The following is a 17,028-nucleotide window of genomic DNA, read 5'->3' as shown; positions in this document are numbered from 1 at the left end:
GTTGGAGGAAGTGGTACCCATCTGGACCTGCCACCTCCCCCTCTCCTCCAGTGCCTGCAGCCACACTCCAGCTGGCCACATGAGGTCCCTTTCCTTTTTTGGGGGGAATAAAAGGAAAGTACATTTTTGGTAGAAAAGTCCCGCTGCTCCCTGGGAATCCCCGGTGGCCGGATGGACTACGGGATATCCCAGAGGAAGCTGAAGGCGGGGCCTTGCCCCTGCCCCAACCCCCAGCACAATGCAGCCAGCCTCTCCCATGCTGCACCAGCTGGTCCACAGGGCGTCCCTGAGGTCATCTCATCCAGGCCTCTGCCTCCTGGCTGGCCTGCAGGAAGCCTCTGCCACCTCTCTAATGGTCAACAGTAAGTCTGATGAGCACCTGTTGGGAGCCCAGGCCCAGACCTCTGTGAGATGCAGTGAAAGGGGAGAGATAACACAATGAGATGGGCGGGCTGTGGGTGATTGGTAGGGGGAGTAAGGGTAGCTTGGAAATGGGGCAGCGGCCCTGGGCCTAGGGAATGAGGAGGATTTAGACTCCAGGCAGAGGCTGAGTTTGGCCAAAAGCTGAGAGTGAGAGGGAAATGATGTGTTTGGGGGTCAAAGCCCTTTTGGTGCGGACCTCACCACCATTCTCCCCCTGTGCCCTTGGCCCTGGCAGGGCATCCACAGGTCCTGTCCCTGGACACCTGGCCTTCAGCCCAGCCTGACTATGGCGCTGTGCCTGAAGCAGGTGTTCGCCAAGGACAAGACATTCCGGCCTCGGAAGCGCTTCGAGCCAGGCACACAGCGCTTCGAGCTGTATAAGAAGGCGCAGGCATCACTTAAGTCGGGCCTGGACCTGCGCACTGTGGTGAGGCTGCCGCCGGGAGAGAACATAGACGACTGGATCGCTGTGCACGTGGTGGACTTCTTCAATCGCATCAACCTTATCTATGGCACCATGGCTGAGCGCTGCAGCGAGACCAGCTGCCCGGTCATGGCCGGAGGGCCCCGCTATGAGTACCGCTGGCAGGACGAGCGCCAGTACAGGCGGCCCGCCAAGCTCTCGGCGCCCCGCTACATGGCCTTGCTCATGGACTGGATTGAGGGCCTCATCAATGACGAAGATGTCTTTCCCACTCGTGTTGGTGAGTGCCACCTGGCATGCAAATCAGGCCTGGCCAGGGAGGGAGAGAGCCACCAAGGCCATTCTACAGATGAGGCATTTAGTTTGACATAGCAAATTCTGTAAGAGGTGGGGGAAGGGGGCATGATTTTCATCCCTATTTTGTAGAAAAGGAAACTGAGCCTCAGAGAGATTAAGTGTCTGTTCAAAATCAGGCATCTTGACCTAGGACTGCCTGATTCTGTTTGGGGCCCTTCTTGCCTGAGGCCTAAGTGCCCTTCCAGGAACCACCTTGGCAAGACCACTATGATTCTCAGAACCTTCTAGAACAGATGTCTGTAGGTGCTCCCAACAGGTCACCCTGTCTGGGATGACTGACTTGCTATCTCCTGGGAGTTGCCTCTGACTCCCGCTCCAGGAAAGGGAAGGGGGTGGGGATTTGGAAGGCCAGACTGTATCTCCACCTCAGGGGGCTCTGAGGGCAGAATGTTCCCTCGTCAGGTCCAAGCCATGGGCCTTTTCTTATCTCAGCTGTGCAGCCTGGGCCCATGAGGGTGGGGAGAGGAGATGAGTGAAGTCACACAGGCCCTGCTTCCCCACCCAAGGGCAGCAAGAGCCAGTGTAGGCCCAGGAGCTGAGCAGGCATGACACTGTATTCATCACAGCAGCCCCACCCCCACCTGGCCTCCCATTTAAGGCTGTAGGAACCAGAGATGGGTTGGGCAGGGTGGTCAAGCCCAGAGGGAAGATGTCTGAATACTGAGAGAGGCTGGGCACTGAGTCACGATAGGTGCTCACAGCCCCTCCGCAGCTTGGGGCCTGCCATTTCCTGCACTATCATGCCCAACAGTGGGCATCTGCACTTCGCATGGGAGGAACTGAGGCCAACAGAGGCAGTGCAGTGAATCAGGAGGGATTCAGAAGTGCAGCTCAGGTCTCCTGAGACCCAGGGCCCCAAGTCTAGATGGGTAGGATGAGTCTGAGGAATATGGGCTGGACTTAGAAGGGCTCATAGAGAGGCAGGGCTTAACCCCACCTGAGAGCAGTGAAGACCAGTATGGAGCAGGGTGGACCAGTGTGGGCCTGCATCTGGGCTCTTATTCTCTTCTAGCCTCTTCTGACTCAGGCCTGTGAGCCCCAGGTGTCTATACCTTAACCCTTGGGATGACTCTGCCTCAGCAGAGAAGGCAGCATAGCCACCAAATCTCTACCCTGAGTGTGGCCACCAAGGTCTCTACCCTGAGTGTGAGGGGCTGTGCAGAAATTGGGCCTTTTTCACAGGTACCAGGGCTTCTCTCAGGCAGGGGCTGTGGCATTTATCTTTGTGGGTTGCGGCAGTACAGTGCCAACAGCATTTGAATCCTGCCTTCAGTCTGTACTAATCAAGAAATATGGCCTTGGGCAAGTGGCTTCATTGTCGTGCGTCACCATCACACACTTCTACTTTATCATATCTATAAGGGCTATGATACCCATATCATATGAAGCAAAAGGTGTGGAAGGCCCAGCACAGAACTTGGCTCAAAGATGGAAGCTTCTTTGTAAGCGTTATTGAATAGTTGAAGGAATGAGAGATACCTGAACTAGTTCTTAAGGATTTTGTAATTCTCAGGACTGGGGATCTGGAGCCTGCTGTGTGAATGTTATGAAAAGGAGGGGGTTGGGGTGAGGCTGGAGAATAAGGTCAGGATCAGATCATGGAAGGCCTTGAGCAGACACCATGCTATGAAATTAGAACTTAATCCCAAAGACCGATGTTTTTAAAAATGGAAACTAGATGTTGATAAACTCGCTTTGGAATTGACCCAAATGTCACAGGACAACACCTGCAGATGCATGTATTTCTGTGAAGAATTTGAGTATAACTTTCATCATAACCAAAGAAGGGTTGGTCAGTGACCCCAGCATGGTTGCAGAGTCCTGCTCAGGGCGACAGAAAAATCCGGGAGATGATTTGTATTTCAGCAAGGGAAGGGCACAGTGAGATTTGTACTTTGTTTAAAAGGGAAGTGGGGAGAAAGAGGACCATGGTCTCTCTCTGTCCCCAACAGGGAAGTGGCTGTCCTAGGCCTGTGATGGGGAGGGCAGGGTTGGGCAGGGTTTCATTACCAGGATAGTGATCCCCCCACTTCTGCCCATCCACAACCCCTAGGAGTTCCTTTCCCCAAGAACTTCCAGCAGGTCTGCACCAAGATCCTGACCCGCCTCTTCCGTGTCTTTGTCCACGTCTACATCCACCACTTTGACAGCATCCTCAGCATGGGGGCCGAGGCACACGTCAACACCTGCTATAAACACTTCTACTATTTCATCCGTGAGTTCAGCCTCGTAGACCAGCGGGAGCTAGAGCCATTGGTAAGGCCCCTGTTGCCCTCCCCAACAAAGGCTAGCCTTGGAATTTTCCAATCCAAAGGCTACCTACTTCAAGAAAATGCAATACCCAAGTGGATGGGTTAGGGGAAGGCAATTCGTTTAGCAGTAGATTCTGTTCTTTAATAGAGAATTCATTCAAGACTCAGTTTACAGACTCAGGTCTATAGCCTGGAGTTGGGATTGGGGGCAGGAAGGGGCCAGGTTCAGGCAGAAGAAGAGCCAGGCCCTATGGTTTGGGAAGGGGTTGCCTGGTAGGTTGAGCTCTGACTGATCCCTTTCCGTCTTATGTCTCTACAGAGGGAGATGACAGAGCGGATCTGTCACTGAGCCCAGGCCTGGAGTTGTTGCCTGTCAGATGGACCATGTGAACACAGAGTGGCTGGGGAGAGGACCCTCAGAAGTCTGGTAGCAGAGAAATCTGAAGTGCCTGGGGCCCCTCCACACACACAGAGCCCCTGAACTTGTGGTTCTCAGGAGTCTGCCCACATGCTCCTTGACTGCTGATGAATGGAGAAGGGGAGAGCTTAAAAATGGATGAATAGAAGGGAAAAAGGAACTACATCTCCACATGAAGTCTAGGGGTGGGATTGGCTACATTTCTTCTCCAATACTTGACCCTTCCATGGTGGTTCCCTTCCCTCTTTGGGGAATGTGGATGTGGTTGAGTGATAGCAAGAAAGGTACTAGAGACTGAGCAAGCTGTGTGAGTAAACAGAGACGACTCTGCGTGTGTGTGAGTATATGTGTGTGTGTATGTGGTTTTCACCGTGGAGTGTGTCTGTAAGAACTAGCTGCTTTAGACCCACCCTGGAACGTAGTAGGCCCTCCATAAATGTTAGGTAAATGGATGAATGGAAGGAAGAAGGAAATAAATAGGGATTGGGACCACCAGACCATGACCACCGTAGGAGTGATGACAGGTCAGTCTCCCCACTCTGACTGTGTGTATAAGTGCACAAAATGTGATTGTAGATGTAGCTCTATATTTGAACCTTCAGGCTACCATCTTCCGTAAGCATGAGTTCTGGAGAGCTATAGGGAGTTGAGTAGGGGATCTTGCCCTGGATACCTATAGCCCTGGCCCACCACAGACACACATTCTGATTTGCTCAGCCAAAGATGCCTAGGAACTGTCATTTCACTCATCCCTCTGCCTCAGGAAAGCCTGATTATAGACAGCCTCTTGAGGGCTGGGGGTGATCCCTCATATCCACAAAGGTCCTCTGGTCCTTAAACTGGAAATCATACACTCCAATATAGCTCCCAGAGTCTATAGACTTGGCTCTCAGGATCTGAAGCCCAGCACAAAAATAATCCTCCAACCCAAGGAGCCAGTGGAACTTGCATTGGGGAACTCCAGAGTCTTTTCTCCCATCCAAGGACACTGAAGATGTGTTGCTAGTGAATGGACTCTTCTAGGCTTGGAAAACCCCCATCCTACAAGGACCTGCCTCCTTCCCAACCATCCCTGAGACATTCCAGCTGGTTGGATAGCTGTCCACAGAGAACCTGTTGATTTGACACTCCATTACTCGACACCACCATGCCCAGCCCTGTGCCCAGATCCACAGGTGGGGAAACTGAGGTAGAGGGAGGGCCCTCCCCTCCAAGAGCCTCTACCCTGGGAGGCCAGGATGGAGAGCCAGGAAGGGCCTGAGGATTATCCTGAGAATCATCTGTGTACCTAGGAGGAAATGGAAGCCCAGAGGAAAGGAGGGAGAAACTGTCCAAGGCCTGGCAGCAAGGCTTTTGTGGAGCTGAAGTAGAAACCAGAGGTCCTGACTGCCACCTCAGGGCCTGTGGACTGCTACATAGGGAGGTGAGACGCATGTGGAAAGGTGGTCTGACAGCCCCTCTCTAGGGCACAACTGTTCCTGCCTTGAGCAAGGACTTCTAGTGAATTCCAGAGTACTCCACTGCCTCTCAGGTCAGCTGGGGCTGTCTGCTGAGCCAAGCCTCCAAAATCATGCCCTTCTCAGTGGCCCAGCAGCTGCCTGATCTCTGGGGAAGCGTGTGAGGCTCCTGGGGCCAGCCAGCTGGACCTGGGACCGCTGCCTCTGGAGAAGTTCCCAAGGGAAACACTGACCCAGCTGCTTTGCTGGATGCTCTGGGCTGGGGTAGGATCCAGGGACCAGAGACTCCCTCAAGGAGGACTGAGAACTGGAAGATGGGTTCTAAGCCGTGGCCAGTGCTGACTGCAGAGGGGGTGGGGAGACGGGAAATCTATTTTTGTGAAACAGAGGGAAGACTTTATTATTGTTATTTTTTGGTAAAATAAAGGAGGCAAACTAAAGCAGCACTGGTGGGAAGCTGTGGTCTGGATGCCACATGGCTCCTGGGCAGGCTGTGGAAGGAACTGGGCCAAAATGGGGAAGGGAAGGCTCTTTGTCCTGAGATCCCAGGCCATGTGGAGGGCTGGCTGGTGTGGTCATGTGTGGCCTAGATCTCTAGGGTGGAGACACTGAGGTTTTCCCAGGGCTCTGGGAATTCTGGACCCAAAACTTCTGGCCTCATCTCGGACTCTGAGAGTCAAGAGGGCCAGCTTTTGACTTTGGAGAATTCAGTCTCTTGGGGTCTTTCCTTGTTTCTGCTCAGGTTCCCTGGCATGGCCATTCTCAACCCACCCCTTAATCTGTGTGGTTTATTGGAGCTAATGGGTTAAGGGACGGGGCAGAAATACAGTTCTAACCCCAATCATAGCAGAGGAAGCCCTTCTCAAGAAAAGGCTGTTTGCTGGGTGCTAGACAGAGCTCCAAGTTGGGGTGGCAAGACATGGGTAGACTCCTGAGCTTATTCCCTAGGAGACAATTTGCTCAGGTCTTGCTGCCATTCCACTGTCCCTCACCCACCAGCTGCCCACACAAGAGCAGAAAACAGCTTGTTCTTAAGAGTTAGCAAAGGGCTACCTAGTGCTCTTTCCTCTCCCTAAGAAGGAGACAGCCTGGCTTTGTGCAGTGGTTCTCCTGGGAGGCAGAGGCCTACAGTCCAGACCCAGCCCAGCCCCTGAGGTACAGTGGCGGGCCTCTTTTCCCCTCTAGACCTTGATTTCCCAGTCTGTTTCATGACTAGGTGTGGGCATAAGGGACTGACTTATCTCTGAGATCCTTCATTACTCACAGTCTGTGGATCCTTCACAATCATAACAGCTAATACTATGTGTTGGGTACAATTCTAAGTGCTTAACACGTAGTAGCTTACCAAATCAAGTCTGTCTTTGGTTAGCTGCCTGGCTCCCTTCCTGATGCCCAGTGTCCCTGCTTTCACTGCTCTAGGATCTGGAGGCCCAGCCCAGCATTCTAAAAGGTAGCTTTGCTTGTACACTTCCTGTGACCCACTACCTCCTCAGTGACTAAATAGCTCAGACTCTTCTAAAAGTTCAGGCTCTGGGCCCATAGTTATTTTGAAATACACCATGGCAGAGAAGGTAAATTTATCTCAGAACTGTGTGGCTAAGGCCTACACTTTACACGGGAATGACTGAATACATCAGGAAGACATCATAAAACTACTTTGAGAAATTCAGACAGGGATGCTCAGAGAAGACAGGACAGAGGTAGAGAGAAAGGAAGGTACAGAAGAGAGAGCTGGTGTCTTAGCAAGATGGGAAACAGCCTCCCACCCCCACCCCACAGGGCAAAACTTGGCAGGAACAGGTCCTGAGAGATGCATGTGCCGGGGGTAGAGGGGCAGTTTGTTGGCAGCCACTGCAGAAGACTTTGTTGTTCTGTTGTTCTGTTTGTTCAAGATCTATAAAAATACTTAGAGCAGGAAATGAGAAAGCGAGCCACTCTCTGCATCTTGGGGCAGAGCATCCACCTTTGAGTAAAGGATGCCCCACCACCCTGGCCCTGAAGAACACTGGAGCTTCTTCTTTGAAGTTTCTGCTGCCATTCCCCCCACCCAGGAACCTGTATGTAGTGTGTGGTGAAGGGAGCCACAGTATGGCTGGAGCTCCACCTGTTTGGGGGGAGCCCTCCTGGAGCCCTTCCTTCTCTGAGCCCCCCAGAGCCCTCATCTGATATATATTTTTTTTAATGTTTATTTTTGAGACAGAGAGAGACAGCATGAGCGGGGAAGGGGTAGAGAGAGAGGGAGACACAGAATCTGAAGCAGGTTCCAGGCTCTGAGCTGTCAACACAGAGCCTGATGCGGGGCTTGAACTCACGAACCACGAGATCATGACCTGAGCCGAAGTCGGACGCTTAACCGACTGAGCCACCCAGGCGCCCCGCCCTCATCTGATATTAACTGAACTTGGTCACCATGTACAGAGACATAGCAGTTTTGAGAACCTGGATTGGAACATAGGCCTGAGCAACTTAGGACCAGTTGGCTGTTTAGATATTCAGGGAACAGAGATAGGAACAGGCCAGCATGGCCTCTGAGGACATGAAGCTTGAGTGAGCCTGGAAGGCGATGGGTGGGAGAGGTCAGGACATACAGGGCCTTCAGGTTCGACTGAGGGATTCTGTAAGTGACCCAGCACAGAAGCCTGGGAGAAGATTCCCCTCTCCAGCCTTCACACAGACTGGGAATTCTAGCAAAGCCCTGGATGTGCTCTCACGTTCTAGACCTTCTTCCATCATATAGGTGAGAACACTGAGCTCCAAAGCGGAAAGGAACAAACATTTGTCAGGATGGCGGGAGATGGAAGTCTAAGAGGCTCTTAACTAGCAGTGCTCATCAGACTCACACAACCATCATGAGACAGGGAAGGGATGTTTATACTTTCGTTTCACCAAGGGGGAAACACATTTAGAGTCAGGACCTGATTTAAACCCAAGTCAGCACTCTCGTTCCCTCATTACATTTGCAGCCTGGAGAAGGGCTGGGGGTTGAAATATCAATTTAAATGCACTTGGTTTTCTCCAAGAAACTAACTTAAAAAATTTTTAATGTTTATTTATTTTGGGGGCGGGGGGGGGGCAGAGAGTGATGGAGACACAGAATCCTAAGCAGGCTCCAGGCTCTGAGCTGTCAGGGGACAGGGTATCAAACTCACAAGCGGTGAGATCATGACTTGAGCCCAAGTCAGACGCTTAACTAAATGAGCCACCAAGGCTCCCCTCCAAGACATTAACTTTTAAGTGTTCCATTTTGAATTCCTGGGATAATGCTTTACTCAAGGAAACTCTCACAAACGTCTTAAATTTTACAGAATTAGCCCTCGTTTTAGAAAAGACTGGGAGCATTTCCCCANCCCCACGCCCCTCTCCCTCTCGTCTTCCCAGTTTACTTAGCTCGCTCCCACCCTTTCCCGGGAGTAGCCATCAGGGCGCACGCGCAGCTCCGCCCCTCTCTGGTCCGGCCCGCCCCTCGACTCTAGCACCGCCTCTTCCGCGTTCTCGGAGCGACCTGCAGGTGTGTGCGCGCGACCGGTCCCGCAGAGAGTCAGCGGAGGTAAAGGCGACCCAGTGAGGTATCCCTCGGAGCAAAACGGGGCGGGGGGCGTCTGTGAAGGAGTCGGTGTGCCCGGGACAGGGCAGACAGAGCCTTCAGAGCGGCCCGCGGTCACGATCCGATCGTGCTGTGAAGGGAATGTTGAAGGGGACGCTTGTTTAGGGCTCTCCTCAGGGACCCCGTCTGGGACCTGGCGGTGTTCCGTCAGGGGCGAGCTCAGGACGCAGCGTGTGTCCCTGTTCGGGTCTCAGCCAGTGCCTGAGGTCGAGATTAGGTTGTGACAGGTGTCTGAGGTCGGAGCTCAGGCAGCGGCCAGTTTGAAACTCAGCCCCAACCATGCTGTATGACTGGGCTCAAAGCGCAGGCAGTCCCCCATCACGAAATAGATTTTCACGTGAGGAGTTTAATTATCTGTGTGTCCTATCTTATTTTAAAGTGAACTGTTTTCATCTAAAAGCTCTTGACATGTGTGGGTCGCTGTACAGTGAGGAGAAATGATGTCAGGAGTAATCTCTTTCTAAGGAGTTTCCAGGCTACCCGTCAGGTGGTCAGTAGCAGATCAGAGCCCAGCGCAGGTGACACGAGTGAGCTGTTGGAAGTGCTTGACTTTGGGTTAGGGAGTCCTGGGTTCACATTTCATACCTGCCACTTCCTAGCTGTGTGTTCTTGGGTCATTTCCCCTCCCAGAGCTGTGGTTTCTCTTGTATGAAAAGGGCATCGTAGGGCCATTGTGAAGGTTTACTAAGATTACATGTGTCACCCAGGATGGCACCTGTCACAGAATGGGTGCTGAGTACATGGTAGCTGTGATTTCTAGGAACGAGGTCATTTTGGAGGGGAGAATGTTAGAGAGGCCCCATGGGAAGAGTTGAGGAGACCTAGGTCTTGAAGCCTCAGTGGACTTTATAGACGAAACTGACCTTGTAGGATGGGAAGGGAACTGATGCTTATTGACCATGGCTCACATGCCAAGCAGCGCCCTGGGCAGTGGATGTATATTGTGTACTGTCTCACTGGGTCCTCAGTCACCTGCCTGCTGCTTTCAGCCCCACTACTCTTTGCTTCAGCCGCTCTGAAAAGGGCTAGGCTGGAAGTGATGTAAAGAGGAGGCTCGGGGTTGGATGTTCATATGGAGCCAGACCAGTTCAAGACTTTGGTGTCCCCTTCCCCAGTTTCTCCCACCTCAGCTCTTGCCTTTGTGTGATCCCAGAGTTAATTGCGTTCTTGACTTTGGGGAGCTGGTTACTCTAGTGCTGTAGCAGATTTTGATGGTTAGAGGTCCTGGCAAGAGAGCACATCTTAAACTTAGATTGCATGAAGCTGAACCATGGCAGATAGAAGTTCTGTGAACAGGACCTGTTGGATTCCAGCACATGCTTAGGAAGTGCGTGTGGCCTCCTGTTATATGGTCCCATAGTAATCTAGTAATGTGGTTCCTTTTACCTCCTCTTCGTGGGTGCCCATGTGATCTTCCTAAGATGGTGTTCTCATCATATTATGTCTCTGCTCAGAAACCTTGGCAGGCTTCATTGCCTACTGTATAGAGTCTGGACTCCTCAGCTGCATAGACAACCCTCCCCACCTAATCTGTTCCCAAGTCTGTCTCCTGCCCTGTTTTCCTGTGTTCTCCCAAAACTATACCCATGTCTCAATCAAAACAAGCTAGTTTTTGTTCCTTAAACACTCCCTGCATTTTTCTTTGCTTGTACTCTCTTCCTGGCATTCCCTCCTCCTTTCTTGTCTTTCAAGGTCTGTCTCATGTGACCTTCTCACTGAAACCTCTCTGTTCCCCTTGCTGGATTAGATGCCCCCCCCTTCCCAACTTCTATAGTAGGGGCTGAACCTCAAATATAGCTCTAGTTACTGTCTACATTGGGGTATATCACCCCATGTGTACTATGAGTACACTGGTAGTAAGGGACCATGTCTGGTTCATCCCTCCTCTTCCTGACACATAGTAGGCCTTTGCAGTGTTTGTGGTTGAGTGAGTCATTGAGATTTTTTATGTATTTGCTTTGGTCTTTGTTTTATGAGCTTTAGGTTCAGAGTGGGCCTTTGTGTTTTTCCTTTTCTTTGTGCTAAGGAGAGCCCTTGTTTTGATTGATGATACCCTAATTTACAGGCATCAAAGGCAAGAAAGTGCAGGAATTCTGTACAAGGCAGGATACTTCATTGATTATTGTTCTCTTGCCTTTGCTGTGAGTTTTGTTGGAAGGGAGGTGGTGCTCTGTTCAAGGACCTGAACTGAGTGTGATATAGATCATGCAGGGGAAAGCTCACAGGTGGTTTATTAATCTGTTGGCCTTGGCATTGGCCTGGCCGTCTCCATCTGGAAACCAGCAGCTACAAATTCACATTTTCCCTTGCCAACAGCTTCAGCACATGGAACAGAAAACTCCTTGATGATCATAGAAAAATACACATCATTGAAGGTAGAGGAGTTTGAGAACCATCTGTTTCTACCTCTGATTTTATGGATGGGGAGAGGCCCCAAGAGGGGAAGGGCTTGATCAACACTGCACAAGGAATCAGTCAGTGACAGAGATAGTACTAAAAGTGAAATTCCGGACTCTGTTTTTTTTCATTCCACTGACCTTGTTAATATAATATCTAACATTTATTGAGCACTTACTATTTGGTAGATACTATTTTAATGCTTTGTATATAACACCTTAAAACTCTGTTTATACGCTTAGATACTGAGGCAGATGGAAATCATTCAGATTTAGTTTCTGATTCCACAACTCTGGTTTTTAATATGGTGGGGATGGCAGTCCTCTCCTAACCAGTGGAGTGGAATGGTTCTCTACAGAGCTTTCTGGCAGATCACCCTACCTCTGTGAGTGACAGATATTCTCCCAGCAATGTGTCCCTATAACCTGGGGAGATGTTTTTAGAGGAATCCAGAGTGTGTTGAAAGAATAGATGAAAAAAGTGAAGGAAGCCAATGAATATTAGTTTATCACGTTTATCAAGTAAGGTAGTAAATGCAAAGTTTTAGAATAAACTCAGTCCAAGATCTTTCTGTAAAGATTCCCAGTCAAGGATGGCAAGATTCAATTCAATGAACACATATTGAGCTCTTTCTATGTACAAAACCCTGGTACTGAGAAATATACACAGAGGAAAACAACACATTTCCTGCCCTTCTGCAAGTAATTGTCTTCTCAGAGCCTTCTCCCACAAGTGTAGTTGGGAAGATAGATAAGTACATAAATAACTGAAATCAGGCTGACTGTGGTAAATGTAGTAAGGAAGGTAAACAAAGTGGGAGTTTGGGAAAAGGAGAAATCAATCCCAACACGACCAAAGGGGATCTAGAGGATTTCTGAAGGTGGAAATTTATGCTGGGCTTTGGAACAAGTTCATTTCTATGAGAAGCTGCAGTTTGAGCATTGGTCAGGAGATGGAAATGAACAGGTGTGTGTGTGTGTGTGTGTGTGTGTTAGAGAGGACTGGAATGGGTAAGGAGAGGAAATAAGCTGAAATGGTGGATTGTGGCCAAAATGTAGAGAGGAGTTGGGAGAAGAACATTAACATTTATTGAAGGTCTGCTCTGCATTGTGGCTTGCAATATGTTAGGTGCTTTACACACTATAATTTATTTAATCCTCACAATCTCATAATGTGGGGATATTTGTCCCCAATTTAAAGATGAAGAAGCCAGACCTCAGAATGATTAAAGTGACTTGCCCAAGGTCAGGTAGCTAGTAAGTGGCAGAGCTTGTCCAAACCTATGAGTGTTGAATTTCAAACACCTATGTTCTTTCCATTATGCTGCAAGGCTCCTAATGCCATGACTAGGGTTCTGTTTACTCTGGCTGCATAATGGAGGGTAGTCTAGAGCAGAGAAGGTCCCGGAAGGAAGACATCAGTGAGGAGGCTGTTGGAATAGTCCAGTTCAGGTTTAAACTGTGAACCACCTGCCTAATATGGAAGCTGCCTGTTCCAGGTCTGCTTGATTGTTCAATGCGTGGGCATTTTTAGCAGCTGCTGTAGGAACATAAACCAAGCATACTGCCGTCCTTTGTGAGTAGAATTTCAGAATCAGTTTAGAGAGGCTGCTGGCACCCTTACGCTTTAGGCATAGGTTCTAATGTAAGATTAGCAGGTGATTACAGAAGTGTCTGGGGAAGAAACCCATTTGGTGGATACTGTTCCTTCATTTTCTCACCCTTACATTCAACAAAGAATCTGTAGTGGAGGAAAGAGAACTACACTTAGTCACTAGGCTGGTCCTAGTTATGCTCATTATCATCTGTGAGGCCTTGATCTCGGCTTCTTCCTCTGTAATATTGGATCTGTTTGGGTTCACTTCTGAGATCTCTTCTCTTGCTAGTGTCACGTGTTGCTTTGCTCTTCCTGGTTTGAGGTAGTATAAACAAGCGGCTGAATTGGGACACCTGGGTGGCTCAGTCGGTTAGACGTCTGACTCTTGATTTCAGCTCAGGTCATGATCTCACAGTTTGTGAGATTGAGCCCCACACTGGGCTCTGAGCTGACAGCAGGAAGCCTGCTTCGATTCTCTCTCTCTCTCTCTCTCTCTCTCGCTCGCTCTCTCTCTCTCTCTCTCTCTCTCTGTCTCTGCACCTCCCCTCTCCCGTCTCATAATAAATAAACTTTAAAAGAAGTGGCTGAGAATATGCACATGGATTCCAAGAGATTAGGTTTTAAATCCCTGCCTCTAATGCTTCTTCTAGATTGACAGTAGCCAGGTGTATAGACTCCAGAGTTGGACTGGCTAGGTTTGAGTCTGAGCTCTACTGTTTGCTAGCTGTGTGACTGGAGTAAGTTATTGAACCTTCCTGGGTCTCAGGTTCTTCATCTGTAAACTGGGGATACAAATATTCCCCATCTCTTAGGGTTGCTATGAGGATTGAGGTAACTCATCTCAAACACTTAGCACAGTGCCCAGCACATAGTAGGTGCTCCATGAATGTCAGCTTTAATACCAATCATATTAACAATTATTATTGATGTCTAGTTAGCTATTCTTTTTATAGAAAGTATTTTTATTAGGGCCATTTTCCCTGCTGTCTGACTCTGACATTGTTGCCTTCTCTTTCTTTCCATTGCCTCATCAGGAAACTTTGAAATAATAGACTGTTCTACCACAGAGTTGCAAAGTGTAATGACAGAAAGTGCCTATAGGAAAGAGTCAGGTAAAAGTCAGTGGCTCATTAGAAAATCTTACCTGACTTGTGTTTTCACCCACTTCTCTCCACAGTAAACAGGAACAGAGCAGCATACTTATTCCCTTTTGCACAGCCTTCAACAAAAGTACTGAGGAAGACCCCTCCACCTTGCTTGCTGAGAAGTACAATAACCGTGTCTCTGGAAAAGTGGTACGTAATTTGGTTCTTCTTTCTCTCCAGTTTAAACCCCTTTGACCTTAACTTAAGCCATTTCATCTTGTTCCATTTTCCATAAATATGGAAAATTTCCTTCTGATTTTAAAGGCAAGATGAGATCAAGATTTTCTCATGAGAACCTTTTGTGTACTTAAAGCCAGAATCGAGTTAGGCCTCCTCTTCTCTTCTTGAGGCTAAGCAGCCTTGGTTTAAAACCTATTTTCCGTTGCTTGGATCACATTGGTCATGCTTTTTTCTTTTTTTCAGTTTTTCTATTTCTTGGCAGTGACCCAGACTGCTTAGTTTGCTAATAAAAGTCCAAATATAACAGTTTATGGGAAGGATAACTTCAGGTGTTTTCATTCACTCGTGAACATTTATTGAGTGTTTGCCCCATGCCAGGTCCTGTGCTGGGTGTAGGGTACCCAGAGAGGAATCAGACATAGTCTTCACCCTGTCCCTAGCTCACAGTCTAAGGGGAGGTGTGGGGAGGTGTATGATTCAATGTTACAGATGCTGTGATTCGATTATGCACAAGTGTGGAGGGCTGGAATTTGTTGAGGGCCATTAGGTAGAAACAGATCATCCATTTTGCCTGGACTGTAGGGTCAAGATTTCTATACGGGAGTGATAGGGCATAATGCAGAAAGCGTAGTCTGAAGCAAGGCTGTGGAGGCCCTGAGTGACAGCACAGGAGCTTGGTTATTCCAGCGGCAGTGGACACCCATTAGATGTTTTGGAGCAAGGAAGTAACAGACTCAAATTTGGGGTTTTGGACCAAGGACAGAGATACCACAAGTTTTAGTCTTATCGGTCCTCCATGGATGTTTTCATATTACTTGAAAGTAATATGATGGATTCCTTGTTTGTAGAATGTTTTTTTTTTTTTTGCTCTAAAACTTCTATAGAAAAACTTGTTCTTAACTTTGGAAAATTTTCATTCCCCATGCAGGCAGGAAGTTTGTGAGGAATTGAGAGAGAATTGGTGCCCAGCCTATATAAGACCCAGTGGCAGGTTGATGTGTGTAGGTATGGTCTGACCACATTCATTTTTTCCCAGCCCTATCCCAGGCAGAGGTCCAGGAAGGAGGAGAGGGCTCCAGAGCTCATCAGGGTATTTGATAAGCCATGCTGAGAAGATTCAGGCAGTGTGAGAGTCAAAAGTTCTTTCTGAGGAGGAAAAGAGGTCCAGAGGAATTTGAAATGGTGTCAGAAGGAATCAGGGCTAACCAGACCCTTAGAATCCTGGGTCATGAGTCTGAAAACCTCCAAATTCTATCTCTCTGCCTTTGCACTTTGCTATCAGTTTATTCCTTCTGGCTGCCCAGTTGTGGTTTACAGAGTGCTGTCCAGGGACACAGCTAATCTGGAGAAGCCATATCTCAAGCTAGAGTCATAACTGTAGCATTTATGGAGTGCCTACTCTATGCCAGCCATTGTGCCATGAACTTGAAACATGAACACATTTAATTCTCACAACAAGCCTGTGACATAGGTATTCCTGCCCCTGCTTTATAGATGATGACAGTGAAGCAGAAAGGTTAAATATTATTTTTCCAAGGCAGCCTCATTAGTAAATGAGGAAGCCAGAATCTGAATCTAGGCCCTAATGCTTGAAAGCCCATGTACTTTCTGCCTCCCCAGCCCTTGAGTAGTTCCAGACAGCAGAATAACACAAAATCCATAAAGGAATTCTGAAGATTGTTTTTACTATAAGCCTGCTAGAGGTGGAAATGAACAGAGGTGTGTTTGTGTACATGTGTGTATTGGAGGGAGGGGAAATAAACTGGGTTGGCAAACTCTGGCCTACACATCATATCTGGTTCACCACCTGTTTTGTATGGACTAAAGAATACTTCTTGCATTTTTAAATGCTTGGGGAAAAAATTCAAGAGAAGATTAATATTTGTGATGGGAAAATTATATAAAATCCAAATTTCAGCATCCATAAGAAGGCTTTGCAGAAATAGAGCCACAGTTGTTTATTTACATATTGTCTGTGGCTGCTTTCACTCTACAAAGGCAAAATTCAGTAGTCACAACAAAGACCATGTGACCCAGAAAGCCTAAAATATTTACTATCTGGTTCTTTGTAGAAAAAAATTGGTGGGTCGCCTGGGTGGCTTAGTTGGTTAAGCATCCAACTTCAGCTCAGGTCATCATCTTATAGTTCATGAGTTCGAGCCCCGCTTCTGGCTTTATGCTGACAGCTCCGGGCCTGGAGCCTGCTTTAGATTCTGTGTCTTCCTCTTGCTTTCTGCCCCTCTTCTACTTGTGTGTGAGTGAGCATGCGCGCACTCTCTCTCTCTCTCTCTCTCTTCCCACTCTCAAAAATAAATAAACATTTTTTTTAAAATTGGCCAACTCCTACTATAGGCAGCAAGAAGCAACCAATGGCAAGACTCAAGGCAAAGATTTGAAGTTCAAAGGTGGTCAAGGTTGTCCCCGGAGGTGTGGCCATAAGGAGAGAGTATAACCCAAGCTTCTTTGGGCCCTGGAAATAATTTCATTAGGCCACAGAGATTTGTTGGGGAATAAAAAGTATAATAGGAAGGATAATTGTATGTGCCAGCATTGTCTATTGGACAGTAAAGAAATATTTTTATGTATGAAGTAACTTAGATATTTACTAGAGCCCTTTTTGTGTGCCAGATACTCTGTTAGATACTAGAAATACAAAGATGAAAAAGGGATGTCCCTGCCTTTGAGGAGCTTATAGCCTAGTGGGCAAACCACACATGCATGTCAATAGCCAACTCTGTATTCTCAGAGCATGCTGTGGATTTGATGAAATGCTTG

General features: G+C 48.4%; 2 protein-coding genes across 9 annotated transcripts in view; both read left to right on the top strand.

Annotated features, from left to right (window-relative positions):
• The first annotated feature begins 281 nt into the window (after window positions 1–281).
• Window positions 282–5,774, top strand: MOB3C (MOB kinase activator 3C). Of its 2 annotated transcripts, none has more exons than XM_077752166.1 (4): window positions 282–362; window positions 659–1,127; window positions 3,258–3,419; window positions 3,776–5,774. In XM_077752166.1, the coding sequence occupies exons 2-4, from the start codon at window positions 710–712 to the stop codon at window positions 3,844–3,846; spliced, it is 651 nt and encodes a 216-aa protein (XP_077608292.1). In that variant the 5' UTR covers window positions 282–362; window positions 659–709; the 3' UTR covers window positions 3,847–5,774. The 2 variants fall into 2 exon arrangements, with proteins under 2 accessions (XP_077608292.1, XP_077608290.1); XM_077752164.1 differs by having other exon boundaries at window positions 288–362; window positions 3,258–3,460.
• A 3,020-nt stretch (window positions 5,775–8,794) lies between these two features.
• The window catches only part of MKNK1 (MAPK interacting serine/threonine kinase 1), a 41,404-nt gene continuing 33,170 nt past the window's right edge, over window positions 8,795–17,028 (top strand). For 5 of the 7 annotated variants that reach the window (XM_077752159.1, XM_077752160.1, XM_077752156.1 and 2 more), the window contains exons 1-2: window positions 8,814–8,878; window positions 14,106–14,223. The gene's annotated coding sequence lies outside the window, so the exon portion shown is untranslated. Of the gene's footprint in view, window positions 8,898–14,105; window positions 14,224–17,028 lie in introns of all 7 variants that reach the window. The other 2 variants (XM_077752158.1, XM_077752157.1) reach the window with 2 other exon arrangements.

This window comes from Crocuta crocuta, unplaced genomic scaffold, assembly GCF_008692635.1.
Source record: "Crocuta crocuta isolate KB4526 unplaced genomic scaffold, BGI_CrCroc_1.0 scaffold367, whole genome shotgun sequence".
In the NCBI taxonomy this organism is placed as follows: Eukaryota; Metazoa; Chordata; class Mammalia; order Carnivora; family Hyaenidae; genus Crocuta; species Crocuta crocuta.
This window is presented reverse-complemented; position numbering and strand designations above follow the sequence as displayed.

Coding starts and splice junctions, on each gene's coding strand:
- MOB3C (XM_077752166.1), top strand. CDS start 710: ATGGCGCTGTGCCTGAAGCAGGTGTTCGCCAAGGACAAGACATTCCGG. Junction 1,128..3,257: donor TGTCTTTCCCACTCGTGTTG/GTGAGTGCCACC, acceptor CACAACCCCTAG/GAGTTCCTTTCCCCAAGAAC. Junction 3,420..3,775: donor ACACTTCTACTATTTCATCC/GTGAGTTCAGCC, acceptor ATGTCTCTACAG/AGGGAGATGACAGAGCGGAT.